This window comes from Manis javanica, chromosome 13, assembly GCF_040802235.1.
Source record: "Manis javanica isolate MJ-LG chromosome 13, MJ_LKY, whole genome shotgun sequence".
NCBI classification, from domain to species: domain Eukaryota; kingdom Metazoa; phylum Chordata; class Mammalia; order Pholidota; family Manidae; genus Manis; species Manis javanica.
This window is the reverse complement of record NC_133168.1, coordinates 90,190,185-90,206,254: the sequence shown is the minus strand read 5'-3', so window position 1 is coordinate 90,206,254 and position 16,070 is coordinate 90,190,185. Positions and strand designations below refer to the sequence as shown.

General features: G+C 45.6%; 1 protein-coding gene across 5 annotated transcripts in view; it reads right to left on the bottom strand.

Moving 5' to 3' along the window:
* SIN3B (SIN3 transcription regulator family member B) overlaps positions 1-16,070 on the bottom strand; it is a 47,239-nt gene that overhangs the window by 20,421 nt on the left and 10,748 nt on the right. For 3 of the 5 annotated variants that reach the window (XM_037022202.2, XM_037022204.2, XM_037022206.2), the window contains 2 exons: positions 14,181-14,324; positions 17-100 (listed from right to left, as the gene is read on the bottom strand). In XM_037022202.2, coding sequence (XP_036878097.1) covers positions 17-100; positions 14,181-14,324 — 228 coding nt within the window. The remainder of the gene's footprint in view (positions 1-16; positions 101-14,180; positions 14,325-16,070) is intronic. The other 2 variants (XM_037022205.2, XM_037022207.2) reach the window with 1 other exon arrangement.

The following is a 16,070-nucleotide window of genomic DNA, read 5'->3' as shown; positions in this document are numbered from 1 at the left end:
TGGAGAGTGTCATTACACAATGAGGGGCTCTCCTCTGGTCCTCCCACGCTCCACGCTGGCCAGCAATCGACAGGTCAGGACACTTGTCCCAGGTGGGTATCTACAGGGTGTGGACAATAATTACAAGGAATAGTTCTAGAAGTACCTATTCAGGATTTACATCTGTGTGAATGTGCCAGAAAGCCAGAGGGTGGGAGAAGACAGGCAGACCTCAGCTTTCTGCAGGATGTGGGCAGGGCCAGGGAGGCACATGAGAGCCACCCCACCAAGGGACCTGGACACATACTGTTAGCCCTAAGCGTGGGCCGGGGAATAGGTCGTGGTGCATCCAAGCAAAACAGCCAGCAGCTACCAGAAACGAGCAAGCTCTGGCTCGCTCTGGGTCTCTGGGTCTTCAGGGTCCCTGCTAGGAACAGACCTATCTGACACTGTTGCAGGAAAAAGAAAACAAACCCTAGCAGTAGAATAAACAGGATGCCAACTCATTTTTTTAAAGGATAAACATTTGTTTGCATATGCAAAGGAAATTTCTAGAAAGATACGTAATATAAGAGCCTTGTGAGTGCTCAACTCTGAGGGTAATGGCTGGGAAACAGCCGAGGAAAGCAAAGTTCACTCTTCATACTTGTTAACTTTACTAATGCTTGATTTTTCTCACAAGCACATACAATTTTTATAATAATGATAAAGGCAAAACCTGTCCCTTCAGAGTTAAACTTCTTTGGAGAACAGTTAGGTAAAGATTCAAAGTTACTCCAAGAACTTGAAGTGGAAAAATTCTCATCTTTTGACAGATGCTAGAACAGGAAGAGGTGGCCACTGACACTATGTGCTGGGCAAGGACAGGGGGCCTGAAGGGGAAAGCCAACTGCTCCCCCAGCTGCAAGGCAAGCTTTCCCCTAACACTGCAGACAGTTCTTACTTTTTAGTTGAATGTCCTAATTTGTGAACGGTTGAGCTATAGACCCCTGAAGACCAATCAGCTGGGGGCTGGCATATTCACCACCACGCTCGCCCTATTTCTGGTAAAGCTCTATTGGCACACAGCCACAGCCATTAGTTGACATATCATACGTGGCTCTTTCCTGCTCTGAGACTGCCTGGCCGGAAAGCCTAAGATGCTTACTTACTATCAGGGCTTGACAGAAAATTTGTCCTCCCCTGGTCTAGGCCAAATGGTTGAGTTTACTAAGGACAATATCAAGTTTCATCTTCAGTTTCTTTTTCCTGCAGTTTTAATAGAAATCCAAAAACTGTTATGAAGGATCATATTAGGATCTATTTATACAATAGATTGTATATGGGCATTTTTAGTAAGAAATGGACTCAATCTTTTAAAATGTACAAGATAGGCCTTATTACCCAATATAAACTAAAACACTTGGCTGAACTGATAACAAATGCCAATTACAGAAACTGTGGGCAGGTGCTTTTCTGAGTGAAATGCTTTTCTTTCTAGGGCCAGCTCTGTCAGTGTCCAAAATCTGCAAATGCTGAGTCATGTCCACAATGTGGGCTGCAACCACGGCCACTGGGGGAGGAGAGGTTCTACTCACTGCCCACCTGACACACCAAGTCGAAAACTCAGGGGACTTAGGCAAGGCAGCCCTCACTGCAAAACTGCAAACAGCTTGGGAGGGCAGCGTGGGCTGCCAGTTTCATGAGCCGCCAAGTGTTGGCTGTGGATCACTCCCCACAGCTCTAGCAGACAGGGCTCTCCACCCACTTTACTGACCCCCAGCAAAGGCCGGTGCCCATGCAGCCTCGGCCAGGCACTTCACTAAGCAATCTCTAAGGAATCTCCAGCTTCCTAGAGATTCCTAGGAGAGAGATGCCCCAACGACCACTTCCCAGAGCTGAGGCTAGGGGAAGTGACTGTCAGGCTCCTGCAGCGGGGTGACAAAGCAGCACAGACTACTAGGCAGAGTCCTGAGCCCTTGCTCCAGGTTCTGCCCCCACCACCTAACGTCAGGATGGGGCTGCTCTCTCAAACTTCCCCAGGGTGTGGACAAAGGGCAGGTCCCTGACCCCGTGAATTCCACCCAGACAGGGAGAGCTAGCCCAGGATTTGGCCAGGCCTCTCTTCCCTGAGGCCAAGCGGGTGGGCTGCCGTGCCCCTGTGGTTGGCCCCCAGGACTGCTCAGTGCTGACGTTAATGGCTCTGGAAAGGCCATCTGGGAATGCCACTGGGCACCCATGCCCCTGTGGGGAGGAGCCACTAGCACCAAGGTTAGAGCTGGGATGCAAGTCCCAGATACGAGAGGATTCCCAAAGATAATTCACCAGGAGTATGTGGGGGCGAGATGCAGCTGCAAGGTGGGTGACAGCATGCAGCTCAAGCTATCAAGTGCCCACAGCCTCAGGCTGCACCAACACAGGCAGACTGTGCACTGTGAGGGAGGCGGTGGGCCCCTGAAGCCAATGTTATGAGGGCCTCTGAGGAGCAGAGGAGGAAAACAAGAGTACTGCAAAGGACGGTGTTTGGGAAAAGGGGGAAAAGAACAAGCAGGGGCGTGAACTCCAGAGCAATACAGAGCACCCACACAGGCCTCGGAGAAGGAAGCTGGTTGTGAGGGTGGGGCCGTGAGGAGCTGGGGTGTACTGAGAGGCCCGGTGCGGACACCCTTGGTGGGGTGAGCTCCCCTTCAGGGCTGCGTCCAGGCACTCCCGCAGGGCCTCCTGCAGGCCAGGCATGGGAGACTGGGCCCAGGGACACACAGAAGAGGCCCTGCCCACTGGGTGGACGTTCTGGGGGGATCTGGCACCAGGAGGAGTTAACCAAGTGGGTATGGGAAGAGACTCTATGCCTGCTTCTCCTACCAGCTGCCCTTACTTGTTCCAGAGCACTGGGCACCTGCCGGGCCCCTTTGGGGAGCACCTGAAGGCCAATGGCTCAACAAGTACCCACTATAGCAGGAGGGCCAGTCATCTCGCTGTGAGAGAGGAACCCAGGCCCAGCTGGTGATGCAACTGGTTCAAGCCTGCCTGCAGTGCCCAAGGAGGCAGAGCAAGCACTGCAGCTCTGTGCTCCCGGGGTTCCGCCCAGGCCCCACCCCGCCCTCCTCCCCCACCCCGGCTGTATCTTCATCCAGAAGCAGCACCCTGGAGACTGGGAGCTCTTGTGTGCTCACACCCAAAGTCCTCATCCATGGCAAACAGGAAGAATGGAAAGAGGAAAGAGGAAATGGGTCTGATCAGATTAAAGATGGCAGAACAGGAAGGCAAGACAGAAACCTCCCAAAAACACATAAAAGAAGAAAATACAGCAATGCACCTAGACAACAACCTGAAGACCACAGGGCAGACGCCTGCCCCTGAGGCGGAGGGAGGCCCACTCAGGGAGGGGCAAGGCAGCAGCATGGAGACGGGACCCCAGCCCTCCTGCAGCACCAGCCCACAGGCGGGAGGAAGGGGAATGGGGCGGGGAGCAGGTAGGTGCCCAAGAGCGCTGCACCCCTGGCCCTGGAGCTCTGCTCTGGGAGCACTGGGGTCTGGTGACTAGTGGGGCTGGACACCAGGGCAGAAACACTCTGAGAGGTGGAGCCCCCGGCCAGTGTGCAAGGCAGGCACACTCGCTCCACCAGTCCTGAGACCCAAAGCAGAGCTGTTGGTCTGAAACACTTGCGAGCAGTGGGAGGGGACCCGAGGGGTGAGGGTCTGACAGAGCTCTCTCCTCAGGAGAAAGATCCTCCCCCCAGCCCTTCCTCGGCCAAACAGGTCGGGAACTCTCAGGAGCCCCAGATGCTCCATCCCCCTTGCTGGCAACACCGCCCCAAGGCACCTCCCTGTGCACTGCTGGGAACCAACCCACTTGGCCCAGAGGCAGCACCTGACTTTGCTGCCTGAGGCAGACGGACACTCTCCCAGTTTCCTTGTCTCCAACTCAGCCCAACTAGAGGGGTGCCTGGAGGAGCCACCCCCAAGAGCTTCTTCCTCCCTGTGGGTGCCCAAACCAGCTGGGGCTGGTGCTATGTGACCAGCTGGGGCACACTGGCCTGCCCACCCCATTAACCCTGCAGCCCTGCCATTGTTGCAGGCCAGGCAGAGTGAGGCCCTCCCACAGCAAGCTCAGCAGAGATTCCTGAGCTGAGCAGAAGGCAACGGCTCAAGCAAACTGCCCACCCGGACTGAGACCACTACAGAAGCCAGAAAGGCGCCCCACCCACGGCATGCCAACAACTGGGGTCCCCACAAAATAGAACCAGGCACTAGAGAATAAAGAATATTCAGCTTCTGGGCACCACAGCACACCTTCTTCATAAAGCTGTAACTCTTAGACCAGAAAGCACAGCAGAAATATCTAATACAATGGAAGAAAGACAGAATCCCTGAACAAATGAGCAGACAGGAATGTGATCCAATCAAAACTATAAGACAGAACTCCAGGAAGAGGGCTAAATGAAACAGAGATCACCAATCTTCTTGATAAAGATTTCAAAATAAAAGTAAAAAGCATGTTCACAGATACTCAAGAGCTCAGGGAGGACTTCAACAAAAAGAAAACCTGAAGAAGAGCCACTCAGAGCTGAAGAACACAGCATCTGAAATGAAACATACAATGGAGGGATTTAAAAGTAGATTAGATAATGCAGAGGCAACAGTAAATGAAACAGAAATTAGACAACAGGAAAACAAAGAAGCTGAGGACCAGAGAGAAAAAAGGATGTCTAGGACTAAAAGAATGATGAGAGTTATGTGACCAATCCAAATGAAACAATATTCACATAATAGGGGTACCAGAAGGAGAAGAGAAAGACAAAGGGATAGAAAGTCTCTTTATAGAAATAATTCTTGAAAACCTTCCCAATTTGGGAAAGGAAATAGACACTCAGGTCATGGAAGCACAGAGATCCCCTAACAAAAGGAACCTCAGCAGGACAACACCAAGACATAATAATTAAAATGGCAAAGATCAAGGATAAGGAGAGAGTGTTGAAAGCAGCCAGACAGAAAATAGATCACTTATAAAGGAAATCCTATCAGGCTGTCAGCAGACTTCTCAGCAGAACTCTTCAGGCCAGAAGGGAATGGCAGGATATATTTAATGTACTGAAACAGAAGGACCTCCAACCAAGAATCTGCCGCCCAGCAAGATTATTAAATTTGAAGCAGGTATTAGACAATTTTCAGATAAACAAAAGTTAAAGGAATTTACCAACACTAAGCCAGTCTTACATGATATGTTAAAGGGCTTGCTCTAGATGGAAATGACCCTATAGCTAAATAGCTCTCACCAGTGAAAATAAACCCACAGTAAAGGTAAACAGACCAATTAATTACCAAGCAAGTATGAAATTAAAACAAAAGCAGCAAAATCAACTATACACAAAATCAGTCAAGGGATAAACAAAAAGTGCAAATTATGACATCTAATACAAAAAATGAGGAGGAGGAAGAAAAAGGGGAAAGGAAAGTACCTTTAGACTGTGTTTGAACTAGAGTAATCAACAATTTACGATAGACTATTATATAATAAACATGTTATCCTTGAACCTTTGGTAACCACAAAACTAAAGCCTACAATAAATACACACAAAAATCAAAAATTTTAAAAAGAGAGAAATCCAATTACAACACTAAAGAAAACCATCAATAACAAGAGAATAAAAGAGAGGAAGAAAGGAACAGAGAAGAGCTAAAAAAACAGCAGAAAACAATAAAGTAACACTAAGTACATATCTATAAATTAACCCCTTAAATGTAAATGAACTGAATGCACCAATCATAGAGTGGCAGAATGGATAAGGAAACAAGACCCATCTATATGCTGCCTACAAGAGACTCATTTCAAACCCAAAGACATACACAGACTAAAAGTGAAGGAAGGAAAAAGATATTACATGCAAATAACACAGAGAAAAAAGCAGGAGTAGCAATACTTATATAAGACAGAATTGATTTCAAAAGAAATAACAAGAGACAAAGGACATTACATAGTGATAAAGGGATCAGTACCACAAGAGGATCTATTATAAATATCTATGTGCTCAATATAGAAGCACCTAAATATGTAAAACAAATACTAACAGAATTATAGGAGGAAATATATTACAACACATTTATTTTCAGAGACTTTAATATACCACTCACATCAATAGATCAGGCAGACAGAATAAGGAAACAGAGGCACCAAGCAATACATTAGATCAATGGACTTAACGGATATCTTAACAGAACACTCCCATCCAAAAGCAGCAGGATACACATTTTTCTCAAGTGTATATGGAACGTACTCCAGAATAGATCACATACTAGGCCACAAGAAGAGCCTCAATAAATTCAAAAAGACTGAAATTGTATCAAGCAGCTTCTCAGACCACAATGGTATAAAACTAGAAATAAATTACACAAAGAAAACAAAAAAAGTTGCAAACACATGGAGGCTAAACAACATGATTCTAAATATCAATGGATCAATGAACAAATTAAAACAAAAATTAAGCAAAACATGGAGACAAATGAAAAGAAAAAAAAGCCCAAAATCTGTGGGAGGTGGCAAAGGCAGTTATAAGAGGAAAAGTACACAGCAATACAGGCTTACCTCAAGAAACAAGAACAATCCCAAAAAGCAGTCTAAAATCACAATTAAATAATCTAGAAAGAGAATAAATGAAACCCAAAGTCAGTAGAAAGAGGGACATGACATAATAGAGATCAGAACAGAAATAAAAGAGTGAAACGATAGAAAAAAATCAATGAAACCAAGAACAAGTGCTTTGAGAAAATAAACAAAACATAAACCCCTCACTAGACTTATCAAGACAAAAAGAGAGTCTACACACATAAACAGAATCAGAAATGATGAAGGAATAAGCACAGCAAATGCCTCAGAAAAACAAAGAATTATTAGAGAATACTATGAAAAATTATATATCAATAAATTGGACAACTTAGAAGAAATGGATAACTTCCTAGAAAAATACAACCTTCCAAGATTGACCCAGAAAGGAACAGAGAATCTAAAAAGACCAATTAACAGCAATGAAATCAAATTAGTAATCAAAAAGCTCCCCAAGAACAAAATTCCAGATCCAGATAGCTTCACAGCTGAATTCTACCAAACATTAAAAAAGCTAGTCTCGGGGGCGGAGCCAGGATGGCGGTGTGAGTAGAGCAGTGGAAATCTCCTCCCAAAAACACATAGAGCTATGAAAATATAACAAAGAAAAATCTTCCTAAAATAGAGACCACAGGACACAGGACAACATCCAGACCACATCCACACCTGCAAGGAACCAGCGCCTTGCGAAGGGGGAGATCAAGGCCTAGCTTGGATACCCAGAAAATGAACTAAGATACGATATGAGGAGGAGCTTCTGGCATCAGCACTCTCTGGAGGACTTGTGCCGGGGGATGATCATCAAAAAGCCTCCACAGGGATTCGGACGATGCTGCGGTTGTGGCTGCATCCAGCCCACCATCTCCTGGACTTGCCATAAGAATGAGGAGGGAGATGTCTAGGCTGGCATGTGCATACAGTGAGACAACGAATTTGACCGGATCTGTACTGTTGGAACTCAACCAGGAGTTGGGAGGGGTGCAAGTTGTAGCACTCCAAAATCTCATGACTATAGACTATCTATGGTTAAAAGAACATATGGGATGTGAACAGATCCCAGAAATGGGCTGCTTTAATTTGTCTGATGGTTCAAGTACAGTTGGACAATATCCATCATATCATAGATAAATTTTCACAAATCCCTAGGGTGCCTAAATGGTTTTCTTGGCTTCACTGGAGATGGATGGTAATTATAGATTTGCTTTGTTTATGTCACCGTATTCCTATTATGTTAATATATGTGTGCAAATTAGTTAGTAGTTTAAAACCTATACATACTTAAGGTACTATACAAGAAGATATGTCAAAGAAATAATCAATCCTCCCAAGTTTCCTTCGTATGCTACATCTATAGCTTTTCTTCTTCCTTCCTAATTACAACCCTTAAATAGAATTCGTGCCTCATATCGAATTTACCGAGTATCATAATTCCTCCAGGTGGTAAAGATACCTTGAGACAAGTGCTGGGCATAGAAGCCACAGGGCATAAATCTGCAAAGAAGTAAAAAGCTAACCTTTGCAAACAATATGGCTTCTCTCTCACTTACCAACTTTACATTTCCCTGTATGGCCCCAGAAGATGACTGGTTAGCCAGAGACGGGTAAGATTCCTCAAGGGAGGAACAACCTAAGACAGGCACAGTCGCAGGGGGGCCATCAGGTGAGAATTTGGGGATCAACAGAGGTGAGGCTCAGAACCTCACCCCCCCTGCTTTGAGAGAAATCTTCTGCATCCGTGGATGTCTTGATGCCCTTGTCTAGCCTGGATTAATACTTAGTCCATAGGCACACACCTGATCATCTGATCATCTACATTTGCCTTCTTACAGCACTAAACTATGTTTTCTACCTTTATCTTGCATCTACCTACCACTTCAGCATTTTATTAAAAATAAAAATAATAATAATAGTAGGAGAAATGGGGGATCAACATATAGATCAAGTACAAAAATCAAACGAATATTCATATTTGACCTGATTGTTTATAGGTCATATTGCATGATCAAAACCGAAAGTTTCTGTGATGACTGCCCTTGTACTGTTCACCATGTAAGAATTTATTCACTATGTAAGAATTCGTTCACCATGTAAGAACTTGTTCGTTATGCTTCAGAAGATTGGAGACTGACGAGAATTAGGCTTGAGATGGATTAATGATTGTACATTGAGCGTTGACCCCCCTATACTGAATTTTATTGTTGTTAACAACCATTTGATCAATAAATAAGAGAGATGCCCTCTCAAAAAAAAAAAAAAAAAAAAAAAAAAGCTAGTCTCCAGCCTTCTTAAAGCATTCCAAAAAGTCGAGGAGGAGGAATACTTCAACTCATTCTGTGAGACCAGCATCGCTCTGATACCAAAACCAGACAAACACACCAAAAAAAAAAGAAAATCAGACCAATATCCCTGATGAACATAGATGCAAAAATCCTCAATGAAATATCAGCAAACCAAATCCAAAAATACATCAAAAAGATCATCCATCATGACCAAGTGGGGTTTATTCCAGGGATGCAAGTAGGGATACAATATTGGTAAATCAATCAATATGATACACCGTATCAACAAAATGGATAAAAATCACATGATTTTCTATCTCAATAGATACTGAAAAAGCATCTGACAAAATTCAATATCCATTCAAGATGAAAACTCTCAACAAAATGGGTAGAGAGGGTGTCAACTACCCCCTGCCTCTGACCTGCAGATTTGGAGGGAACGCGACGGAATGCTGAGGATCTGAAGGGCCAGCCAGGGCACTCAAGGCACCACAGCACAAGAATAATGCCAAAAAGGCACTTCTCGTACTTACTGAGCAAATGAACTTAAACATTTCAAGAATTCTGAGTAGGGGGTTCAACACATGGTCAACACACAATCATTATCCGACCTTGAGTCTAGCCCTAGGGCAAGATGCTCCTCAAGGACACCGAAACCATGTGAGGGTGGTCATGAGTTGTAGGAACTGCTTTGGCTTTAATCATTCTGTTTTTGATCACGCATCAAGAGTTGTAGGAAAAACAATCAAGTCATATGTATTTGTACATTTGATTTCTGTATTACTTGATTTATGTATTAATCCCATTAATCCCACATTTCCCCCTTTTAAGTAGTAGATAGATATAATAAAAAATATAGCAAGTAGTTTCTAACAGAAGGATTTTAACATAGTTTACTTCTCCAAAATCTGTAGTATGAAATAAAAGTCTGCTTCTTGAATTTATGTGATGTGAAATAAAGACAGAAAACAGATTTAGTGCAAACAGAGGGTAATTGCAGGTGATCAGGTCTATGCCTATAGACTGGATTTTGATCTGAGCTGGGCAATGGCAACTAAAGAGCCATGGGTGCAGAAGCTTTCTCTCAAAACTGGGGGGGGGGGGTGAGGTTCTAAGCCTCACCTCTGTTGACCCCCAATTTCTCACCTGATGGCCCCCCTGCAACTGTGCCTGTCTTAGGTTGTTCCTCCCTTGAGGAATCTTACCCGTCTCTGGCTAACCAGCCATCTTCTGGGGCTACACAGGGAGATGTAAAGTTGGTAAGTGAGAGAAAGGTAGTATTCTTGAAAAGGTTAGCTTTCTGCCTTTTTGAAGATTTATGCTTCATGGCTACTATGCCCGGCACTTGTCTTGAGGTATCTTCATTAGCTGGAAAGCCTCTGATGCACTACAATTCTATGTATGAGACACAAACTCTAGAAAAAGGGTCGTATTCAGGAAGAGGGAAGAAAAGTTATGGAAGTAGAAAAGAGAAGAAAAATGTGAGAAGATTGGTTATTTCTATGACGCAAATTCTTGTAGAATACCAACATATACACAGACAGATAAACTGATACAAAGATTCGAGTTACTAATATTCAATTGCCTTCTTTCTTACTAGCTTATTTGATTAAAAGTATCTCAGTTTTCAAGAACACATTCTAAGGGCGAGCAGTTTACATAACTGGGTTAAGGTTCAGATGGCCCCAGACAAACAGGGCCAACGAAGGCTCTGTACCGATAGGGACTGTGTGTGTCCAGGGGGCTGGAAATGAAACGCAAGTATAATTCTAGCACCAGTTATTCAAAGCCAGGCTGTATTGCAGAAGATAACTTTCTTCTGTTTCAGGGAGTCTAGTTTAAAAACCTCCCAATTTTTTAAGATAAATGATGAGCCCCATAAGAATAGATTTCCACCAAAATAATTTAGAAAACTAGTTCCATATTGTAGTAGTTCCCAGGACTTTTGACTATTTTCTTTCCTTGCATTAAAATAAATTTAGCTGCATAACCTTACAATATTGTATACTTCTCGCAGGGGCCAAGCCTTTCTATCAGAGACTTAAGACTGGTAGCTGACGCTAATCGTCTTTTAAGTGGCTAACAGGTGCTCAGACACATTTTATGAGATAAAGAGCACAGCACTCAGCATTTAGTCAGGAATCAGAGCAAAGCATGGATCTCCTATTTTGCAGTGGTGTGCATCAGGTTCCATGAAACTGATGAAGTTAAGAGAGAGTTAGGAACACCCCCTGCCTCACTCACAGGCCAGGGTGGCCTGAAGAAGCAGGCTGGAAGTCAGAGATAGAGACATAGGCACCCCTATGTTTATCGCTGCACTATTTACAACAGCCAAGATATGCAAGCAACCTAAGTGTCCATCAGTAGATGAATGGATAAAGAAGACATGATACATATACACAATGGAATATTATTCAGCCATAAAAAAGGAAATCCTGCCATTTGCAACAACATAGATGAATCCAGAGGGTATTATGCTCAGTTTAACAAACCAGGTGGAGAAAAGACAAATACCATGATTTCACTTATTTGTGGAATATAAAAACAAAGCAAAACAGAAGGAACAAAACAGCATTAGTCGCATAGACACTGAGAAGTGACTAGCGGTTACCAAGGGAGAGGGAAGTAGGTGGGAGCTGGGGGAGGGGGTGGGTGACTGCTGTACCACTGTGATGTACATTTGATTAAATTAAAATTAAAATTAAAATAAAAAAAGAAAATGGAAGGCTCAACAAACTAGGAAGAGAAGGACACTTCTTCAATCCCATACAGGTATTTGTAAAAAAAATCAGAGCTTGCAGCACACTCAAAAGTGACAAAGATTAGCAAAAAGATAAGGATACCACTCTCTCACCACTTCTATTCCACATAGTGCTGGTAGTTCTGCCACAGCAACCAGGCAAGAAGACAAAACACAGGGCATCCAAAATGGAAGGAAGAAGGAACACTGTATCAGCAGACGGAATGACCTCCTACATAGAAATTCCTAACAAATCCACAATTATTAAAGCTAATAGGTTCAGCAGAGTGGTAGGACACAAAATCAACAGACAAAAATCAGTGCTACTTCTAGACACTCACAATGAACGATCCAAAAGTGCAATCATGAAAACAATTCTGTTCCTGACACCATCAAAAAGAAAACAATGCTTGGGAATAAATTTATAACTGAGGAGGTGCAAGATGTACACAACCAAAAACTATAAGAAAGTGCCTCTGAAATTAAACATTTGAATAAATGGAAAGAGCCTGTGTTCCCTGGATTGGAAGACTGAATATCATGAAGATGGCAACAGCACCCAAGGCTGAAGGTCACCGCACTCCCTATCACAATCCCAGGGGCCTTTTTTGCAGAAATGAAAAAGCTAATCTTCAAATTTACATGGAAGAGCAAGGGGGCCTGAAGAGCCAAAATAATCTCGAAAAAGAAGAACAAAGTTGGAGGGCTCATGCTCCCTGATTTCAGACCTAATACAAAGTTAATCAAGACAGTGTAGTACTGGCTAAGGACAGACACACAGATCAATGGATTAGAACTGAGAGCCCAGAAATAAACCCACACGTGTACGCCAACTGATTTTCAACAAGGATGTCCCAAGAACCTCAATGGGAACAAGTCTGTTCAAACGGTGCCGGGACAGCTGGATACAAATAAATGAAGTTGGACCTTACCTCACACCACACAGAAGAATGAACTCCATTGGATCAGCGACCTAAACATAAAAGCTAAAGTATAAAAAGCCTTCATGCCCTCCGATCTGGCAATGGTTCCTGAGATTTGATTCAAAGCATGAGCAACAAGAGAAAAAAACAGGTAAGGGGATCAAAGTTTAAAACTCATGTGCATCAGTAACAAGCAAATATAGTAATAAGAAATAACAAGAAAATACAGTAATAAGGAAGTGAAAGACAACCTACAGACTGGAGGAAAATACTTAACAAGGGCCTCATGTCCAGAATATATAAAGAACTCTGACAACTACAACAAAAAGACAAAGTAAAAATATGGTCAAAGGACTTGAAGAGACATTTCTTCAAAGACATACAAATGCTCAATAAGCACATGAGATGTTCAGTATTATAAGTCATCAGGGAAATACCAATCAAAAGCACACACACACACTAGGATGGCTAGAATTAAAATAAAAAAAAGGGAAAATACCAAGTGTGGGTAAGCATGTGGAAACACTGAAATGAATCCCTAATATGTTGCTAGTTGAGACTATAACATGGTGCAGTCCCTGTGGAAAAGTTTGGTAGTTCTTCAAAAAGTTAAATGGCATTTCTAGATGACCCAGCAATTTCACTCCTAGGTATGGACCCAAAAGAACTGAAAACTGATGTTCAAACCAATCCTTGCACATAAATGTTCACAGCAGCACTAATCACAATCACCAAAAAGCAGAAATAACCCAAATGCCCATCTATTAACTGTGAACGGATAAACACAACATGGTCCATCCACACGATGGAATATGACTCAGCCATAAAAAGGAACAGAGCCCTGACACCCATGACAGTGTGGACTGACCTCGAAACCATCACGCTGACTGCGAGAAGCCAGACACAGAAGGCCGCGTGTCGTGTCATCCCATGTATATGAATGCCCAGAACAGGCACATCCACGGAGAGAGAAAGCAGATCAGTGGTTGCCAGGGGCTGGGCGGGGGACAGCTGATAGGCACAGGTTTCCTCTTGGGGTGATAGGAACGTTCTGAAATCTAACTGGAACTGGTGTAGTTGCACAACGCCGTGTATGTACCTAATGCCACTGAACCATACACTTTTAAATGGTGAATTTTTTGTTAAGTAAATTTTACTTCAACTTTTTAAGCCTTATGTTCATGGAAAAGTAGAGAAAAAGAAATAAGGAGCTTGGCAGGCCTCAAGGCAGAGTAGGCGAAGAAAGGCTAATGGTGCAGGCTGTGCCCCCAATTCCCTGCCCCAGGCCCCTCCCTTGCTCTCTGTCCCCCACCCTGCTGCCAGGCATGCCAAGCCTCAGCCCACTCCCACCTGGTCCCTCCAGAGGGGGTGAGGTGGTGGGCCTGAGCCTCACCTGCACCCACCCACAGGGCCCTGGTTACAGGCAGGTCTCCGACAGAGGATTCATTCCACCTCCCAAACCAGTCCTCACCCCCCAGACACTGTCTGCACAGACACTCTCTCTTCAGGATCTGTTCCAGCTTGACATGGACTGGAGCCTGCACCACATGTGGCTCCTGGGGGGACCCAGCCCATCCTAGGGGGCAGGCAAGCCTGGCATGACCATGGGGACCGCACCGAGGCAAAGGGTCCTGGCTGAGAAGGCAGCCCCCAAGCCAGGGTGGGTGCTCTGTACTCACCAGGGACCGCTTGGCTTCAGGCAGGAACTGCCCAAACTCAGAGAGCAGGTCCTCCTGGCCGCGGAAGAGGTTGGCCACCTCGGTGAACACCTCCTCTTCGGACATGCCTCGGAACGGCCGGCCCTTGGTGCTCAGCTGCTCTTTCTGGGAGAGGGAAAAGGAGTCAGCAGCCCAGGAACAGGACACGCAGTGTGTGACGTTCAGGCATCCCACCATGGAAGAGATGGGGGGCGACTCAGAGACAGAGAACTGGCCAGCAGAGCCCAGTCCTGCCACCAGTCAGGGCGCTTTGTGCTGGGTCCTTGCTCTGGAGGACAGTCCTGGGTGCTTGTCTTGGCCCTGCCCACAGCACAGTCTGAGCCCCAGTCACAGCAGAGGCACTGCCACGGAGGAGGCCCAGTGCAGGAGTGTGGAGGGCACTCGGACAGGGACATGGTCACGGACGGGCCTGGTCTTAGCTCTGGAGTGGCCTCTGAATGGGAAAGTACAAGGTCAGCAACGAACCCATGGCCCTCCCAAAGGTAAGGGAGCATGTTCCACTGGGCAGGGGAGCACAGAGCTAGCGCTGGGCCTCAAGGGAAGAGGGTGAAGATGGAAGGGAGTAGACGTCCAGGGCAAGGGACCTGTTTACCCAGAATTGCCAAGATCCAAGGGCCGAAGGAACCCGGCCTCACCCGAGCTTCAAGCAACAAGAGGACAAGAGAGGAGCGGGCGGGACAGTGGGAAGCAGCAAGCAGGACTCGAGGTGGCTCTGTCGGCTACACACACGAGAACGTGGCTGAAGGAGAGGCGGCAGTGCCAGGGCTTTCCCGGAGCACCTGGCAGGTCAGGCCCACCCTGAAGCTGCAGAAGGGATTCTAGAGCCCACCAAAAACCCTTGGAGCCCCCCGCCCCTCCAGGCCAGTGCCCCATACAACACCTACTTAGGAGGGAAAAAACCTGCCCCACAGAATCTCAGGGACACTTGAAAGCCAACAAGAAAACAGGCAAAAACCACTCAATTCAGAGAATAAATACAAATGATCTGTATATATACAGAAAGCGATGATCAAACTGAGTGATATTTAGAGAAATACAATTTAAAAGAGCACCAAGCATCTTCTGCTTATCAGACTGACAAGGATAAAAAGGCCTGGTAATTCCAGTGATTTCTAACACAGATGTGGGGAACCAGGCACCCTCAGGCACAGGTGAAAAGGAAGGTGGGTGCCGAGGTAACTTGGCACCATCTATGGCCCCATGACGGGTGCACACCCTGATTTAGGGACGTACCCACTGGGTATTTTCCAGCAGAGGTAGCCAGCTCTGCTCTAACACTTGTTCTCAACATGCACATCAGTTTGGGTGTGAACACATGCTGGGAAGCAATGTGAGTGGGGGATGGACCTGGCGTTTGCGTGGGCAGGAATTTGTCCCGAAAGCAGAAAACTGTGCATGTGGGAATACACCTGCCATGTCGAGCCCACGTGTACTCCTTCAGCTGTTGGGAGCCATCTTGCCCGGCCTGTCCGGGGCTGCAGTGTCCTGGTCCCCACAGTGACCTGTAGGCTGCAACCTGCCCACACCCACGTGCACACCTCAGATCTTTTCCAAGGTCAAGAGCTGGATGTGTCGTCACAGTCATGCTCAGTTACCTGGCGTGTGCACAATGGCACTGTTTATAGCAAGAACTTACCTCTTTTTTTCCACATCACTAACGCAGTTGTTGAGTGCTGTGCCTTGACCCTGTTTTCCTCGGAGCCCTGTGCACATGTGCAGAGCACTGTCACTTTTAGGGCCTGTATACATGCCAGGTCAGGGCAAAAAAGGCCCACACAGGACATACGTATCAAGTTGGAAAACGGGGAGCAGCTGCCCACGGCTGACCCGAGGAAAGAGCTACGCTTGAAC